The sequence below is a fragment of the Silene latifolia genome, chromosome 9 (genome assembly GCF_048544455.1).
Source record: "Silene latifolia isolate original U9 population chromosome 9, ASM4854445v1, whole genome shotgun sequence".
Classification (NCBI taxonomy): Eukaryota; Viridiplantae; Streptophyta; class Magnoliopsida; order Caryophyllales; family Caryophyllaceae; genus Silene; species Silene latifolia.
In genome coordinates this window covers 1,005,831-1,025,154 of record NC_133534.1, presented here as the reverse complement: position 1 = coordinate 1,025,154, position 19,324 = coordinate 1,005,831, and the positions used below count along the sequence as shown (strand labels likewise).

The window sequence follows — 19,324 nt, the reverse complement described above, 5'->3', positions numbered from 1 at the left end:
CAGATTACTTCGCATCGGCGATTTTTTACCGATTTTCTTATTAAGATCTTAATTTCAGCCCATTTTACTTACAGTTTCGCTCCATTCATTTCAATTCAACTTAACTTCATTCATTTTAGTTTAACCCGTCTTTTCACAAAATAACTTTTATTTCAGTTCAATTTAGCTCCATTCTGTTCAGTTTATTCCAGTCTAGCTTCATTATGTTTAGTTTAGTCCAGTTCAGCTCTCTTAAGTTCAGTTTTTTTTTCGGCCGATAACAAGGCTTAACTCTTACAATCCAGTTTTCCCTTGTTTTCAATCATCTAATCAAAAACAACAAACTACAATTCATAGCATAATTAATAAGGCAGAATATGAATACCCAGATCGAAAAATAAAAGTATACAAAATAGTTATAATAAAATATGGATATGGGCACGTGGGCTGTTATGAGGATACACCATGACTCCATTTTAGCATGACATAGAATTGGCATGGCCCAACACGACACGACATGTTGTGGGTCGTGCACCGTGTATGGCGTGACATTTTCATTTCACCGGCACATTACAAAGCTCTTTCTTATACCAAGGTCGTGCCACTTATCTTTTTCTAGAATTGTGTGCCCTCATGAGGCACGGTCCGCTACAGACACTTCTATCTCTAGTTATAGTGAACAAATTATTTAAACAAATGCATGGGTTATCGACAATAAATAAATAATTATAGGAATTACTTTTAAAAAAGAAGTAATCTTGGTCAAAACAAGGGAGATTCATATCTAAAATCATACTGGTGAGTGGCAATATGTTCACCTTGACTGAGTGAGTAATTAGGGTTTTAGAAAAGAGAAATTAGGATTCCCTACCACTTCAACCGACTAGCAAACACCCTTTGATCGCACTTGGCGCAACACCCTCCCCGCTTGATGATTAATGTCAAATGAGTCATTATTTTATTTTCACGTTTCTCAATAAAAATATCGAAAACAGTTCCACTTTTTTTGTTTTTTCCATTTTTCACCTCTCATGTACATATTTCTTATTGGAGCTGGTCTCCGTCGTAAGTATAAAATAAGTCAAATATTACTCCATATTAATACTTAGAATAGAAGTTTGTCTGAAAATTTTTACTTTATTAGTGTCCCATCCATATATTGGACCGGTTTTTGCTTAAACGAGATTTTGGTTCTCAAGGAAGTCCAATAGGCAAATAAGCCCACAACCACTCTAGCCCGATTGCCCGAGTCTATTTCTATGATGTAATATCTCAGACCCGAGAGAAATAACAAAAAAAACAAAAGCAACAGAATGGAGTCATATCAACCACCACACGCGCCACCGTCTGATCCTCAGTTTTCTCATTACCACCACCACAACTATCACCAATATCCTCCACCGCCGCCTCCACCGCCACCGCATCAGCAGCAGCAAAATCAGTGGGGTCCACCACCACCACCACCGCAACAACAACCGCATCCCGCTTATCCTGCGCATCCTCCTCCACCTTATCATGCGCCTCATATTTATCCTCCCCCACCCCCTCCCCCTCCCCCTTCTTACCCTAATCAGGTACTAATCTTTTTCTAGGGTTTCGCCTTATTTACGCACTTCCTCTGTTTCCGTCTCCGTCATTTGTTTACCTTTTATTGAAATCGTGAAAAACCGTTGACGAGGACGGAGCGAGTATTTACTATGCTACTCCCGTTGTGTTAATCATTGGAAAAAACTGTTGATGGGGACGGAGCGAGTATTTATTATGTTACTCTCTTTGTTTCCGTCATTTGTTTACCTTTGATTAAAATATATCCTCACGGTATTATATTCATATGTAGTCTAATTAGATTTGTTTACCATAGTTGTTAGCTGTAGATGAATGTTATGCTTGTTTGCTGTGATTTCATGAGATTGGTGAATGGTGATGGTGTTTCTGTGTGTATTTGATGGCGGTATCAGGGAATATTAGAGTATTAGCCGATGATACGGTAAGGAATTTTAATGCCAATGGCTGTAGAAAAGTCTTTGACGATGAGATGATTTGCAATTTGTGTTTTCGATCTGGTTATCTAGGTTTCTTATTATTCCTGCTACGAGATATTATTGAATTGCTGATTAAGCGTTTTAAACGGAATATCTGCACTGTGATAGCCTCTTGCTTCTTTGGAGTTTAATCGCAGGGAAAAAGCAAGAAGGTAGTATTGGTGCTATTGTTTCTTGTAAATATGCCGTTTGAGTTGAAATAGTAGTGAAGATAAAATGTTTTGGATCAAGTATTTGCACCATGATAGCCCCTTGCTTTGTTGAGTTTATTTGAGTTTATTGTGGATGCTATATTCTCTGAGCGGTTTTGGACCAGAAATTATTTGCTTTGAAGTTAGAATCAGTGCTTATGTTGCATACTGTGGCGGAATTGTACTCACGGTGTGATATCCTGGCAGTTATGTTATGTCTCAATTATGGTTAATTTGAAACAAGTTAGGTGTCAATGAATGGAATGATATTTTGATGATACTTATGAAAATAACGGAAATGGAATTTTAATGCCAATTGCTGTAAAAAAGTCGTTGACGATGAGATGATTTGCTATGGGATATTTTTAATGCCATTTGTGTTTTAATGCCATTTGTGTTTTCGATCTGGCTATCTAGGTTTATTTTTATTCTTGCTATGGGATACTAGTATAGACCCCGTGCAATGTACGCACGGTATTTATAGAATTTCACCTTTTAGTATACTATATTATAGATTTTAAATTGACAATTCATTATTTTTTAACTTTTTTAATTATTGTATTTTGATTTGAGGTTAAAAAAAATAAAAATAAAGATTTAAGTAACGACGTGAAATATGTATTTTAATGAAATTTTTTTTAACACATATTTAGTGATATTGTTTTATCACTTTTTTTAAAAGCATCTTTTAGCTACAACTTATCTTACGAAAAAGAAATTGTTATCATAAAAAAACCTAGAAGGAAATCTTATAGGGAACTATATCGAAATAGGAAAGTAAATATAAGACATTATATCAAAATAGAGAAAATGTTTTAGGCGGGAAAAATTTTAGTTTTTCCTATTCATTTAGTATATAGGGGATGCTGATTAAGCGTTTTCAATGGAATATCTGCACTCTGATAGCCTCTTGCTTCTTTGAGTTTAATCTCAAGGAAAAACGAGAAGGTAGTATTGGTGCTATTGTTTCTTTGAAATATTCCGATTGAGTTGAAATAGTAGTGGAGATGAAATGTTTTGGATGAAGTATTTGCACTGTGATAGCCCCTTGCTTCTTTGAGTTTAGTTGCAAGGAAAAATCGAGGAGGTAAAAAGGTGCTATATTGATATTTAGCCTACTGATTTGCTTTGTGCAATGTGCTAGACATGCTTTTGCACTTCTCATCAAGCTACACATTTGGATATTTCGCTTTTAGACACTCTGAAGATGTTGTCATTTTCCAATGTTTTTCTTGCTATATCTATGTACTAATTACTGAATATGAATTGCTTTTGGAGTTCAGCGGAAAGTTCCCTTTTTCTCAACGTTATGAGTTCCCACAACGGAGTAACCGCTGAGTTTTTTTACGGTTGTCGGAGGTAATTTTCGATGTAAGGTCTACTGGTAAAGCTAGGTTTTTGAACACCATCAACATTTGCCTGTGATGTGAAATGACTGTTTTACCCTTGGAGAGAGAAGAAAGGAGAGGGATAGAGAAGAGTGTTGTTTTGGTGTGCGTGAGAGAGAGATATTCTACAGGGGGTGGATGACTGTTTTCCCCCTGGATTGAGTTAGGTGGAGTGCCCATTGAAGTTAAATTTGGTGTCGTTTGGAAGGGTAGGATCGGCAGTGAGGGGGGGGGGGAGAGTTATGTGGCATGAATTCGGGGTGGGTGTCGTGTGGCGTGTAGTGGTTTAAAAGAGTTTGGTGATGCGTTGAAGCAAAGGATAAAGATTAGAGAAGACTAGAATTATCAAACAACGACGACGTAGTACTAGACTGGTATGAGTGGATGACAAAGCTCATTCTTCGTTTTAGGCTTTGTCCTATTGGCCCCGTTGGTTCTTGTACCCAATCACTAAACATTTTCAACAAATTTTTTTACCTTATTTACGTGCTTCCTCCATCTTCGTCATTTGTTTATGTACTTTTCTAGGTTTTTACCTTATTTACGTACTTCTTCTGTCTTCGTAATTTGTTTACCTTTTATTGAAATCCTCTGTATAAAAGAAAGGAAAAAACTGTTGAGGTGGACGGAAGGAGTATTTATTATACTACTTCCTTTGTCTCAGTAATTTGTTTATGCCCGACTAAAATAACAAATGACTGAGCCGGTAAATGCAGAGAGCAGTGGCGACAAATGTAGATGCTCGATTCTCTGGCAGATTTACACTTGAAATTATTTATTTAGCAGTTCAAATCAGTGCTTATGTTGCATACTTCCTCCATCTCCGTCATTTGTTTACCTCTTCTTCAAATCCTCATGATAAAAAACAAAGGAGAAACCCTTGACGGGAATGGAGGGACTATTTCTTAATTCTTATGCTATTATATTTATACGCAGTATTGTTAGATTTGTTAATTAGAAATGTGATCCAGAATGTTCTTAGTAGCTAGCTGTAGGTGAATTTTATTATTTTAAGTTCTGAGTTACATAGGATACGATATGGATGTTTGCTGTTACTTCATGAGTTGGTGATGGTTTCTTTGTTTCATTTGGCTTAGTTTTGTGTAGCTAGATTGTGCACAAATGCCGATGTATTTGATGAAGATTTTACTGAATATTAGAGACTTAGAGTAGTGGTTGATGTTATGATAGCCGTGAGCATTGGCAACAATTGCGGATGCTGTATTCTCTGGCGGATTTAGACTAGTGCTTCGAAGTTAGAATCAGTGCTTATGTTGCATACTGTGGTGAATTGTACTCACGGTGTGATAGTCTCGAGTTATGTGTTTTTTTTTTCGAAAGGGTCTCGAGTTATGTGTTAATTGTGGTTAATTTGAAACAAGTTAGGTGTCAAACTGTCAATGAATGAAAGGATACTTTGTCGGTACTTATGGAATGGAATTGCCAATGGCTGTAGAAAAGTCTTTAATGATGATCTGATTTGCAATTTGTGTTTTCAATCTGGTTATCTTGGTTTGATTGTTATTCCTTGCTATGGGATACGCTGATTAAGTTGAAATAGTGGAGATTAACTGTTTTAAATGGAATATCTGCACCATGATATCCCCTTGCTTCTCTGAGTGTAGTCGCAAGGATAAAGCAAGAAGGTAGTAGTGGCACTGGCTGTTGTTTCTTGTTGCGAAATATGCCGATTGAGTTGAAATAACAGTGGAAATAAACTGTTTTGGATGAAGTAGTTGCACTGTGATAGCCCCTTGCTTCTTTGAGTTTAGTCGCAAGGAAAAATCGAGGAGGTAGAAAGGGTGCTATATTGATATTTAGCCTACTGATGACTCTGTGCAATGTGCTAGACATGCTTTGCGCTCCTCATCAAGCTAAACATTACTTGAATATGTCTCTTTTAGCCACTCTGAAGATGTTGCCATTTTCCAATGTTTCTCTTGCTATATCTATGTACTGATAACTGAATATGAGCTCTTTTTGGAGTTCAACAGAAAGTTCCCATTTTCTCAACGTTATGAAATCCCACACTGCTTTACTTTCTCGGTTGCCCATGTTGTTTGACATTACAAGATTAATCCATTCTCTTTTCTGGCTTCGTCCGCTTTCAACCATAAATTTGTTTGTCAAAATTTTGGTTTTAGTGCCAGGCCGCCAACTATTTTAACTACTGACTTTACCATCCGTCTACAGGATTGGGGAAACGGAAATTGGACACACCATGCAGGCTGGGAATATCCTGCAGGTAAATCATATTGTTACCTTAATCTCTATACTTGTCTGGCTATAGATTTTATATGCATGTTTTAAATATTTTGTAAAAGCTACTTTCTGTATGATCTAGTAAAGAATGGATTGAAAGAAATATATAGATTTCTTTTGATTAATTCTGCATACTATAGTTTCCCCTTGTTATCTGTTTATGTTTACACATCTTTTGGCTCACATTTATTAAACACATAGCCTAGGGCCTAGGCTTTGCTGTTTTACTTCATTTGTATCGTATTTGTCCCGTTTCTAGTCCTTGGTCTTGTTGATTGATGTTCGGACTTAGGTAGACTTATTGATAGACAAACTCAATTCTTCACAAATGCTGTAACCCTTTTGTAACTTGTACTGAACTTTCTTTTATGTCTTACCCTTAAAGGAGCTATGATGGTAAGCTGACCCTAGTTTTCTTCTCTGTGTAAAACAGTTCATAGCAATGAAGAAGATTGGGCAGCGAAGGCAAAAGCTTGGGCATCTGCGAGATCTTCAGTGGAGAATCAGCAACCACAGTCAGCCACTCGACAAGAACACCCATCTCCCTATGATAACCAGTATCCACCTCCTAATGAATCCCATTATCAAGATGTTCAAACTCATGTCTCTGCGTCTGACTTCTCGAGTTATCAAGGATATGTGGCACCTTCTTATAGGCCACCAGGCCCACCAGCATTTCATCAGCAGGAGCCGGCATCAGTCAGCTCCTATGCTTCAGAGTCGCATTTCTCATTAGCCGCGAAGGATACAGTTCTTGGTGGAGATAAGAGTGCCGAATTTGCTCACCATCGAGGCCCAACTTATTCTTCAGTTCACCAGCAGGAGGTACCTTCTAGTTATTCTCCTGCTCCAGGTAATAATTCACTTGGAGTTTGTAGACTTTGTACGTGAATCAGCTCACATGAACTTATTTGCTTAATTTATGATGAGTTGATGACTTTCACTAATTATCTATTGACTTTCTTTGAATCGGTCAGATGTGTTAGAAATAGAAGATTGTTTTACAGAAATCTATATAGGTATTCAAGTGTTAACTTTAAGAATGCCTTAATGTTTTAGCTTCCTCTGTCTATTACCTAGGGTGATCTGGCTCACTGAACTGTGCAATTGTATGTGATACTTGTCAAAGTATTGCCATTCAGTTCTTCTAGCTGTGTGATCTGATCTGATCTGCTTCAGAGCTTTCCAGTTTTGATATTGCTCCACTCTAGATCATCGTAGAACGTCATGTACAAGTAACTGTCCATTTTGCCAATGCAAAAGATGTTGGCAACTTTATGTTCTTGGCCCCAAAACTTAGATTCTTTGAATTTTGAGAGACCGAAAACTTTAGCAAACAGGTTTTTTTTTCCAACATTTTAATATGGAAGGTGGATGAATAATAGTGGAAGGATGGTCTAGTTGTTTATCTATTCCCTTGCTTTCCGAACTGTAATTCATTCTTATATGTACATTGTTCTCTAAACAGAGTATAACAGAGAGTCTTCTTTTAAAAGGATCAGAGTAACGTAGTTTGGTAGGCTTGAGTGTTATTATCAGCTGGTTGATTCCAAAGCTTATGGCAGGTACCCAGGATGGCTTACATGGAATGCAACATGGAAATTCATTGCTGCCTGCTGATGGTAGACTAATGCCGGTAGATTATCCTCAGTTTGCACATGGAAATCATTCACTGGATCCAAGGAATCAACCTCTTGAGTTTGCATCGACAATCAATCACGAAGTTGAACATAAGATGATGTCTGGCTATTCTGACTCTTATGGGCCTGTAAGGCGAACAGATTATGGTGCTGCTGTGTCTTCTTTGCAGTCTTGGACAGCTCCAGATGCAACATATCCACCAATTGCTCCCGCATTTCCATCCGCTCTTCAGGTCATTGGTTATCTTTTCTTGTTAACTTTTATGCTTCTGCTAGTATACATAAGCTGAACTTTGGTGTCATTGCAGCATGACATTATTGGTGGACCTCCGCAACTTGGACAACCATCGGTTTCTACTCATGTTGGTCTGAGTTCCGGGATGCCTCTTCATTCTGCTGCATCTTTTCCTGTTGATGCATATGGAATTCCCCTAAGCTCTGAGCGCCCTAAAAAGGTACTGCCTTCTTTCAAATATTTTACTACCTCCTTCCCATTTTTGTCGTCTCAATGCGTATTTATCTACAACATATTAAGTTTGATTTTATCAAACATCTATTTTTACATTAGCACTCTCAGCCAAGTTGTATCTATTACATATTCTGAGGATATATCGAAGGTGACACGGTTTGACCACATTGGGTACGATATAATTGGGATGGAGTGGGTTGGTGCTGCTTACATCAATCAAGAATTTAAATATTTCACTTGTTTGCCTCTGCTTTATTTCTTTTCAGGCTGCAGTACCTAACTGGTTGAGAGAGGAAATAATCAAGAGTAAGGCTACAATCGCGAAGTCCGCATCAGAGCACTTCAAAGAAGGTAATCAATCAATTGAAGATGAGTTGATTGATAAGCCAATTGGAATAGGCGACCAAGAAGACAGCAAAAGCATAGATTCAGCTATGTCAGCCGAAGAAGATAACAATGAGGTATTTCTTATCTGATATTTGATTTGAACAGCTGAAAAATGGCTAGCACATCTGTTTTGGTTTGATTGTACCATATGCTTATTTCTAGGATGAAGAAGAAGATGTCCAGAGAACTGCAGCTATCAATCAGGAGATAAAACGCGTTTTAACCGAAGTGCTTTTGAAGGTTGCTGTCTGCCTGCAGTTTGAAAGATCTGTCCGTCTACTGTGATGCTTCTGGGATTTATTATTTCTCTTTGTGCAGGTCACAGATGAGCTTTTTGATGAAATCGCCACCAAAGTACTGAGTGAAGATGATCATACCTCTAATGGTGATTCTTTTGGTGGTCACTTTCTGCTTATTTTATGGCTGTTATTTTATAATTCTGACATTTTAATTGAGCGGATGCTTCTTTTACTAGGGGTGGATGACTCAGATAAACAAATCCCAGTTCCAAAGGTTTCCCTACCTCCCGTGTCAGCTCCAATGGAATCTGCGAAGGTTACGATTCCAGCTAAAGTAAAAGTAAAAGAGCCTGAGGAACATGCTAGTGGAGAAACAAGTTCAGGATCACCTGTGAATATTTTAGGTCTTTCTAATTATGCGTCTGACGAGGATGATGAGATCCAGGCTTCAAGTTTACCCCAGTCCAAGAGTAATGAGGCTCATGGTACTAGTGAGAATGGTCATCTTCAGATAGCTGAAGAGCACAAAACAAATCAGGTTTCTACTGAAGTTGATAACAGTAACAGGAGACCAATTGGGGTTCATGCTGAGTATGGTATGCCAGTTATTGATTTAAGTGGTCATAGGGTTACCAAGGATTTGGCTGACAGTAACGATAATATCCGAGCCTACTCCTTGGATGAGAAAGGCGTTGGTGTCACTTGTGATGATGCTAAGTCTACAGATAAAGGCCGTAAAGAAACTGTTAATGGACTAGATGTTCACGTAGAGAACCTTAATCCTAGAAGTTTAGCCAGAGATAGTTCTCAGGAAAGAAGTGTCAGAAGACGCGAAAAGCATGATAGTATAATGAGTTCATCTGGAAGGGACAGTTATAAGGAAACAAAGAGCACTAGAGAAAGAGAAGCTGAGAAGGATGAGATTTATAGCCGGCAAGATGAAAGGCATAGGAAAAAGGATAACATGGAGGATAGTAAACGAGAAAGAGTAAGAGACAAGAAAGTGAGGTCCCCTCGCCATGGGGAGAAAGCAAAGGAATCTGGTTCTAGTAAAAGATCCCCTCATCGTGAAGGTAAAGATAGCAAATATGAAAGTGAGAGAAACAAAAGGAGAAGCAGTAAAGATGATGGAGACAGAAAAAGAGGAAGAACAAAGGAAGAAAAGGGTGATAAGTCTAGACATAAGTCAACTGATGCTGGTAGACACAAAAGAAGGCGCTCATCTTCTGTTGATGACCAGGGTAAACAAGTTAAGGAACCAGTTCTCTCCGACAGTTCTAGTGATGAAGTATCAGAGGACTCTAGAAGGTTGTTATTATACCCTCTTTTGTACTTTACACCTGACTATGGTAAATGTAATAACCCATTGGTGCTGATTTGTTCTTCTACTTTACAGAAAAAATCATTCAAAAAGGCGCAACTTGTCACCATCTCCCGTCAGGTCTAGGCGAAGGTACGTTATTTGTTACAGATTTTACCGTGAATGTAATTTGTTCCTGTATCTGGGGTACTTATCTTTCTACCGGAAGTGCATCTGGTAGATTTGGTGTCCTTCATAGAGTTAATACTATGTTTCTTTGATATCTTCCAAATTTGATTGTTGGGATTTTTCTCACATCGGATTGCATTTCTGGAAACTAAATTTAATTTATATGACCAAGTCACCAAACCATCCATCCAGTCATACACCGAAATATTTAGTAGGATTAGGAGAGAGTAGTAAAAGGGGTATTTGTGTACCTATAGAACTTTTTGTTGTGTTTATTAAAACTTGTGCCAGCTATTTTTTATTTTATTTTTGAAATATATTAGAGACATAGCAGGAGTATCTAATTGTTGATTCTTATTTTGTTCTCTGTTTTAGAGAATGCTCATACTATTTTTAAAGCGACAATGACTTAAGATACGACATTTTAAAATGTTATGGTGATAGGTTTTTATTCGACATTACGTTTTATGAGTTTTGATGTCAATAAGGCATGGTGGACTATATTTCCTGGATATAGTGAAGTGTCAGACTCTCCTGTTTTATGGAAAATCTCCATGTTTTTGGTTTAAAATGGAGTGTCCGGGCGCATACTCGCATCCAAGTATCGAGTACAAGGTAATATGAAGAGTGGGGTAACATAGATGTTGGATTAAGCTATGCTATATGGATGAATATTTAGTTACTTCTCAACTGTTTTGTATCTACTTATTGTCATGAGTGTTTTCTCCTATGTTGGCTTTCTGGCACTCTTCTTTTTCAATCTTTTTTGTTAGTCACCCATGCATCCATCTGGTCCAACAGGAGGCCTTTGTAATTTGGGTTCTAAAAGATCAGAATGTACTAACCAAAATGGAGGTTTGGTGCTCTGTGTCAAACAGTGAACATTATGCTTGTCATGTTGCCTGAGATAGTTAGATTAGCTACTTTTTATATAGCTTTTTGTTTTGTTGGACTTTTTAGCTTCATTGATGATGTCATCTTGGAGGGCTGTAGTAAGACGATGAAACCTGAAGTTCTAGGCCTGTAATTCTGTATACTCCCCCCTCTCTTTTCTTTTACTGTTCTTTTTCTCTCCGGTACGAAGAGGTTTGTTGGTTGTCGAGTCTAGGTTCTTCTCTTTGTTTTTGATCTAGTATCTATAGTATCTAGGCTACATGTTTTCTGGTTGGCGTGTAAACTTGGGAGTGGTGAGTAAATTAAGGTACTTTCATTTGGACTTTTATTTTATTTGTGGTCGTTTGCTATTGTCTTTGAAAGGTAAGTATCTATATGACTTCATTCTTAAGTAGTCTGATAATGATAATAAAGCCGAGAAATCCTGAATTTTGAAATAATTGCTCATGGGATCAGTATGATGGGTGTTTTTATTTATAGACAAGTTTCGAGGTCACCTCGTAGCAAGCATACTCAGCGAAGGCATTCTCCTTACTCTTCTCTTGATGATAGCAGGTATGTTTGGTTTGTGTTACTGGCTCCATTTTGTTTTTGTGCCTTTTTTGTAAGTATTATAGTAAGATTATACAAATTTCATATGTGGCGGCATCTTGATTATGTTATCCTGAGATTGACTCGTGTCGAAATAGCCGACCCCAAATCATTTTGGGATTAAGGCTCTGATGTTGTTGTTGTGATGACTCGTATCAAAATATATTGCGTAGTCATTTTTGAGTTACCGACTTGAAGGGTATATGGGGGGAATTTATAGTAAGTGGGCTGGTCTCATCTTATGTTTACATGAGAGCTTTCAATCGGGTTAGACAAATTAAGGATAACATGAAGGTAAAGTGAAGAGGTACACCTTAGCTTAAGGTGAAAGGTAGCAGTTGTTCATCTTGATATTTCTGTCAATAGTAACTTTATAACATCTTTAGGGAAAGGAGGTCAAGGTCACCAGTTCGCCGGCACCGGAAATGACAAATGTGGATTCCGGACATGACGTGTTCCAGAACATCTCTGTTCTCGTCTTCATATCAGCAGTGCGTGAACGAAAAGCGGTTTAGAGCTCTAAAACACCCGAGTTCAGCCACTGAACCACAATTGGAAGGACGGTTTCCATTAGTGCACAATTCAAGGCCCGGTTGTGCATAGTATTTAATTTTGGTTTTCAGTCGTGGTCACATATCATTTGTTGTATCCTCGTTTAATGCGGCCAGTTACGCCTTTAAATGTGGGCGTAATGATCTTAGAAAACTTTATAAAATGGTTGTAGTAAGGTGTCACAGCCTTAGATTAATAACATGACTCTCCGACACATCCTTTTAAAACACCTTTGTAACTATTGATTTCGGGCTGTGTGTGTAAGAGGTGTAATCTGTAAACCCTGTATTTTGGTTTGTTCATCCTGTAAACTCTAGAATCTTGATTTTCGGATTGAAGGATGATAACATTGAGTCATCTCAGTTGAGGTGATAGTTCATGTTAAAGCTCGGTTTGGTTTGGTTGATCACTAATTCTCATTTTAGACGGAATATTCCAAGCCTTCACACGACCTTATGTAACCATTTATATGGTAAAATATGTTTGTTTAAACTGGGTCACACTTTTATGGTAAAATGTTACCATTTAAAATGGCTCACATTTAGTTGTGAGTCACATATAGCCCGTCTGAAGTCTTCAGACGGAAATAAGCGCCTGAAGGAAGACCTTATGTTGATTGTACCGAGTAACATTAATCAAGGTTCAATCATTGACGGGATTATTGATTCATTGTTGCAATTTTAAACTCGATGAGTAATAAATGTCAAAAAACTAATTGATGATCTATATCACTATCACCATTCCCAATATATCGCCTTATTTTCAAAATAATTACGTATTTTATATCCATATCTATTATGTAATTTTTTTTTTCTAGACTCGAAAATAACTACTACTATTAACAAAATGAAGTCTATAAAATATGGATCTAATAATATAATTTTTTTTTTTAAAACTACAATTTTAAACATTAAATATTACCAATATGAGCACAAGTTTTGTTATGTAAATACAAAGCAGCTTATATGGAGTAACCAACAACAAATCAGTAAGTGAATTATACATCTGATGTACATATAGTTGTTGAGCATTAAGATAATTTTTTTGAGTTTTGATTTCAAAATTTTGAGTTTTTATTACTTAAACATTAATCTCAAAAAGTTACATTATAACTCAAAAAAATAACATATGAGCTCTGAAAAATTTGAATTATCACAATGTAATTTATAAGCTTTATAAAACTAAAAAAAAAAAACTCAAAAACTCATTAAGTGAGGTAATAATTTGATGTACAATCCTTTTTCTCACACAACAAATACATCTCACGGTCTCGTCTCAGATTTTTTTTTTCCGTGTCAAATGAAGCGAAAAGCCAATACAATATAGGGAGGAGATTGGAATGTGTGGTCTATCGTCACGATATCTTTGTATTGAGTATTGACTATTACGCTAGGACCTCTCTAATACATCGAGTTACCGAACTACCGAACTAGATACAAATATACAACAGACGGACCCAATTAAAAAAATTTCTTAACCCAACCTAACCCGTACAACCGAAATAACAAAAGGACCCAAAATTGAAGATGCATCTTTTATCTTGGTATCATATTTTCCTCTCCCCCCAAATGTTAAAACCCTAAACCCCGCACAAACCCTACGCCCTAAATTCTCCCCTAAATCGGCTGCAATTTCTCAAAAAAATCACGAACTCTATTCCAATTCAATTAATTTATCACTCAATTGAAGTCCTTAATTAAGCAAAAATGCAGCACGATGAAGTTATCTGGCAAGTCATTCGCCACAATCATTGCAGTTTTATGTCCAAGTATGAACCCTAATTTCTCCCTTGTTTCATTTGTCTCAATAATTGTTTTTATGTTTGATTTAAGCTCAATTGATTTTGGTATTTATTGTGTGTTTATGATTTGATTCAATTAGGATTGAAACTGGGAAATTTTGTCGAAATCCGTATAATGTGACTGGTATTTGTAATCGGAGCTCTTGCCCGCTTGCTAACAGTCGATACGCAACGATTCGTGATCATGAAGGTACTAATTTTATTTAATTTCTGTTTATTTTGAAGTTTGTGTTATAAAGCTTTTATCTTTGATTTTTGCTATCATTAAATGTAGTGTGTATAATGTGAAATGAGGTTGTTGTATGGCGTAAAATAGTTTCATTTGAGTTTTTGTGTCGGTTTTTGCGGCAGGTTGACAGTCTGTTGAATTTTGCTATCATTAAGTGTTGTGTACAATATGAAATGAGGTCGCTGTATTCCATACAATGGTTTGATTTGAGTTTTTGCGTCGGTTGTCACGAGCCATTGATAGTCTGTTGAATTTTTGCTATCAGTAAGAAATGAGGTCGTTGTATGCTGTACAATGGTTTCACTTGAGATTTTGTGTCGGTTTTTGCGACAGGTTTATACTTTGTTGAATTTTTATTTGTTGTGATGAAAATTGCAGGAGTGTTCTATTTATACATGAAAACAATTGAGAGAGCTCACATGCCTAACAAGTTGTGGGAAAGGGTTAAGCTACCGCGGAACTATATTAAGGCTATGGAAATCATTGACAAGCATATGGTACTTTGGTTTAAGCTTTGTATTTACGTTGTTGTTAGTTACTTTTAGGAAAAAGGGTTTGATCACTTTGATGATTAAACTCTGGAATGAAATGAAGGGTATTTCGTGTTTGTTACTTAAGTTAGTCATGTACGTACTGGAAATTTGCAGATGTTCTGGCCGAAACTTCTTGTGCACAAAATGAAGCAACGATTGACAAAGATGACTCAAATGAGGATACGTATGAGGAAGCTTGCATTAAAAACGAGGTACCTTGTTTTGCTTGTTTTTGTTGGTTTAGATTGAGGAGGGTTGATTGTTGTATTCATTTTAAATATGGATGTATGCATGTTTCATGAGGTCTCTAGTACAGTAAAATTTTAATACATGATTTATTTCAAGAGCTGCACTAAAGCACGTGAGAAGGTAACTGGATTGGTTCTCATGATTTCGATTTTATTTTTGATGCATGGGTAATGTCTGGCTCCACCAAAAGATATACTTTACTCATATAACACATAAGCATTACCTTTTTATTATGATGGACTTAATCATATGCGTAGATAAGCGGATTTTGATTAGATCCCGCAGACGTCTTCTGGATTCTGAATTGAATATAGTACACACCTTAGTTGAAACTTGAAAATGTGATGCAATTCCTTCACTTAACTTGAGTCATGGATGCATAAATGGCAGTGATTTAAATTTGAAGTACAAGTGAGTTTTGCCGTTTATGCTCCCAAGACATGCACTTATAATCTAAGAGGAGTGGCAGGTCGATGGCATTAATAATTCTCATCGGTTTAAGGCTCAATTTGTTTTGCAGCCATTTAATGAAATGCTATCATTCTTCTTTACCACTTGTACATGTATTGTTAAATAGTTTCCCTTCATCTGAAATGCTGGGATATATATAAATTCATGATGTTTAGTGTCACTTGATGCTTACTAGAATGCTAAACTGGTGTAAGATTTCCGACATTATTACTGCAGAGAACCAGAAGCTAATACTTTGTGACTTTGTTGGCTCTTTAGTCCCTTGTGATTCATATGTTGTTTCTTGAGTATAAACCTTCTGTGCTATTTCTTGCAAAACATTTCCATTTTCTATGCATCATTTTCTTTCTTTTGAGAAACTAAACAACATTTTTATGTACCTCTAAATGACAAAAGTAGTGCTGCGTTCAATGTTCCATTAGCGAGTCTTGTGACGAGTGTCAAGTTTTTGTGATGGAATTCCTTGTATGTACTCTTCGTAGGGGGTTAATAGGTTGGTTTAATGTATTTGACTGCTACATTTAAGTTTTTGTGCTGTTCCAGAAAACATCCGTCTTTTGTTCAGTTTTTAGACTTCGCCAGAGTTCTTTGATTTATTTATCATGTAAAACAAAAGGATATCTCCTGTTCGATTTTTTTGGGATTTTCTCATTCCATTGTTATCTATATATTCCTTGCCAATTGTAGTCCTTTTGCCTCCTGTCTATTCAGTACTGTTCTTCTGTATTTCACTGACAATTTTTTTTCTCTTGTAGGGAGAAGATAATGACCAAGCCTAGGCTGCCGTCTAAGAGAGACCCTAGAAGATTAGAGAAGGCTGAGAAAGCAGCAAATATTGATAACGTATAAATGGCCCTGTACTATTATAAGGATTATATGGAATATGTAGTTCGCTTGGAATTATAACTTAAACATTGTGCTGCAGAAAATCGAGGAAGAATTGGTTCAACGTCTCATAAAAGGGGTTTATCCAGATGGGATTCACAATGTTAATCAGGAATTATGGAACAAGTATCTTAAGAAGCACGAGATCGAAGATGAGCTTGAAGAGGTGAGTGCTTCTCTTTGTTCGTGTTAACACTTGCGGGTGAAAATTTCAATACTACCTCCATTACAATTTTTATGGTCCCAACTCCCATCTGATTAATCCAACTTGACCACTGAGTGTCAAATTTGTCACCTGATTTATCAAAATTTCTTATTAACATTTTCAAAAGTTGTAGCTATTTATATTGCGAGAAAACATTTGTAAAAATTTAACATTTGTTTAACCAAGAAAGCCAAATAAGGACAATATAAATAAGATGTAGGGAGTGCCTATTAGCCCGCTTAGCTTTATAGGCTTTCTGTTATTCCCTATATTGGTGAGCAGCCTTCCGTTTATGATTAAAATTTTATTTCAATCAGCCGGAGGTAGAGTATGTCGAGGGCTTCGAAGATCTAGAGGAGGAGGATGATATGGAGGATTTTGGCAATAACGCAATGGCCACAATTGATGACGATGAAGGTAACTTTTCATTTATTCTCCTAACCCCTTAAAAAGACGGTAGAAAGATAATGTAACAATATTAGCATGCTTGAATTTTTTTGACTTGGAATGAAATAGTTCAGTTCTTCAGAGATATTTTGCGTTTGTGTCTTTCACTTTTTAAATGCTTTTTATTCCGCTTATGAAAATAGATGGAGTGGAAGACGACGACGATGAAGAAGATGATGATGACGATGATGACATGGAAGAAACTGATGGAAAGGCAAGAAGAAGAGACTTCAGTTCAGGTTCCAAGGGAAAGAAGAAACCTACCGTTCTTGTTGAGGTATATCATCTGATCTCAAAGTTCTCATGTCTTTTACTCGGAAATATTTACTGTAGATCAGAACTCATGTTGTAGCTCGTACATCACGGATATGCGTTCATGGGTCTCATATGTCCTACAGGCCTACAGCCTTGGCCGTGAGATATTGTGCATCAGTCTATTTCTTAAGATGAAATTATACCGCGCGAGCATAATTCAATTTCATGGTTTTTTTGCAGGTTGAAAATGAAGATGGTGTTAGACCTAGACAAAAGGCAGTGCAGTGAGTATCAACTATCGACTAGCCTTTTTTTGTTGGTAAACCAAACGCTGAAGAATGTACTTCGTTATATATTTCTTATCTGGACTGTAATTTCGGGCTCTAATGATGGGTGCCGGTGTTTTTTTCACTAGGATATGTTTCCATAATCGTTCATTGGAAATTTTCGGTGCTTTGTGCTTGATTCTTTCGGTTTTGTTGAAAGACACCCTCGGATCCATGTTATTCTTAGTCTGCTGCAGGTGTAGGATGTGGGATTGCATTCGAGATTTTGTCTGTTGGATGGATGACGGGTTTGATGGAGCTTCACCCGACAACCATCTATATATTATAGATTTATAGGATTTTTCAATTGCCCCCTTCCATTTAGTTCAAGTTTATCTATACTAAACATTTTAATCAGGGACACGGAAATTTATTGGGCGCGAATGAAATTGTCATCCATGAACGATACCTCTTGCTTGATATCGTTTACTATAGTTAAATCTACACATAAAGAGAATATTTGTAATAATAAATCAATTAGAAACTAGTATCACATCCATAGTAAATTACGGAGAATAAATCAATTTTACGATTTAGAAAATATTTGTGCGACGATTGTTTGGATCGTTGCCGGGAATAGGAGCAAGTCTAGCAACACACATCCATCCATCTTGGTTAGCATATAGCCGGCTTGCAGGATCATTAACTTTTTCAGTTATCGACTTATTTTTAAGATTGTACCATACAAGTTCTTGGCTGTAGTCGTCAGTGACGCTGTCGTATCTTAGTAGCAAGACCTCCTCACCGTCTCTCCTTGATAGGTGAGTAATAATCCGAAAGATCCTCGAGGAAATTTGTTCTCCTCCAACCTCGTACAACTTTGTCCAAGATTCTACTAAACCGTACTCTTTCATCACCCACATTGAGATATTCGGGTGATTCACTGTCCAATGATCAGTCGCGAGTGTGCATAGACATCCACCTGACACCATCAACTCAAGTTGACCAACATGTTTTTCGAGGCTAGTAGGATACGATATCTCTCTGAACTCCTCAGCGTGAAGATCGAATGTCAAAATAGTTTTGATTCCGGTAATTAGATCCTTGAATATAATCCAATGTAATCTGTTGTTTACGACTACACTCCTACCACAATTATTGTAGTTGTGTATCGAATCAGGGTTTTTTCCGATTTCTTTCCATGAATTACTATTTGTGCTATACACATGACCGATACATACAGTCTTGTCTGCTGAATTTGGTAATTCGAAACTCAATGTTCACAATTTTGTAATCGCGACTAACTACGTCGTAGCCAAACCCATAATTGTTAGCATGCCTGAAGTCAACGGAAGCCAAACTAGGAGGCTCGATCAACCTACTATACTCTCTAGTTACCGGATTACACAATAAAAATCCGGATCCTAAAAATTTGGAGCAAATCAATCCATTGGAAGATCCGATAATTTGACCATAGGAATCGTATTTTTCCAATCCCATGCATTTTCCACTTGTATAATTAGGAGCGTCAAGATACATATAGAACAAAGTATAATGCATCAGACCACTACAATTACAAACCACTAAAAAATCACAAGAATCATAGGATTCGAGGGTGTGCTGATGGTGAATATTAATGAAATTTGACGAGTTAATAAGATTGTACCAAACCTTGCATACAGACTTGAAGCGTAATACCGATTTAGGTGGAAGCTTTGTTAATCAATTGGTCTCCCTTGTGACGGGTTACCATTTGTGACGGATATTTTGTGAGATAAAATGGTAACAAAATGGGTTAGTGGAGAAAGGGGACCACATGAATAGTGTTGCAGAGAGAGAAAAAGTGGGTAGTTTGTGAGG

The 19,324-nt window shown here is 36.9% G+C and overlaps 2 protein-coding genes across 3 annotated transcripts; both read left to right on the top strand.

Annotated features, from left to right (window-relative positions):
* Positions 1–1,145: 1,145 nt before the first annotated feature.
* On the top strand, positions 1,146–12,532 carry LOC141598605 (uncharacterized). 2 transcript variants are annotated; one of them, XM_074418304.1, is made up of 12 exons: positions 1,146–1,553; positions 5,794–5,845; positions 6,296–6,715; positions 7,428–7,735; positions 7,811–7,957; positions 8,238–8,432; positions 8,521–8,598; positions 8,677–8,743; positions 8,834–9,905; positions 9,994–10,050; positions 11,461–11,535; positions 11,958–12,532. In XM_074418304.1, the coding sequence occupies exons 1-12, from the start codon at positions 1,293–1,295 to the stop codon at positions 11,998–12,000; spliced, it is 2,775 nt and encodes a 924-aa protein (XP_074274405.1). In that variant the 5' UTR covers positions 1,146–1,292; the 3' UTR covers positions 12,001–12,532. The 2 variants fall into 2 exon arrangements, with proteins under 2 accessions (XP_074274405.1, XP_074274404.1); XM_074418303.1 differs by having other exon boundaries at positions 1,223–1,553; positions 11,461–12,532.
* A 1,094-nt stretch (positions 12,533–13,626) lies between these two features.
* Positions 13,627–17,683, top strand: LOC141598602 (protein mak16). Its single transcript, XM_074418297.1, has 9 exons — positions 13,627–13,891; positions 14,005–14,114; positions 14,532–14,650; positions 14,801–14,898; positions 16,162–16,249; positions 16,332–16,457; positions 16,814–16,913; positions 17,087–17,220; positions 17,439–17,683. The coding sequence occupies exons 1-9, from the start codon at positions 13,830–13,832 to the stop codon at positions 17,484–17,486; spliced, it is 885 nt and encodes a 294-aa protein (XP_074274398.1). The 5' UTR covers positions 13,627–13,829; the 3' UTR covers positions 17,487–17,683.
* Positions 17,684–19,324: the final 1,641 nt, after the last annotated feature.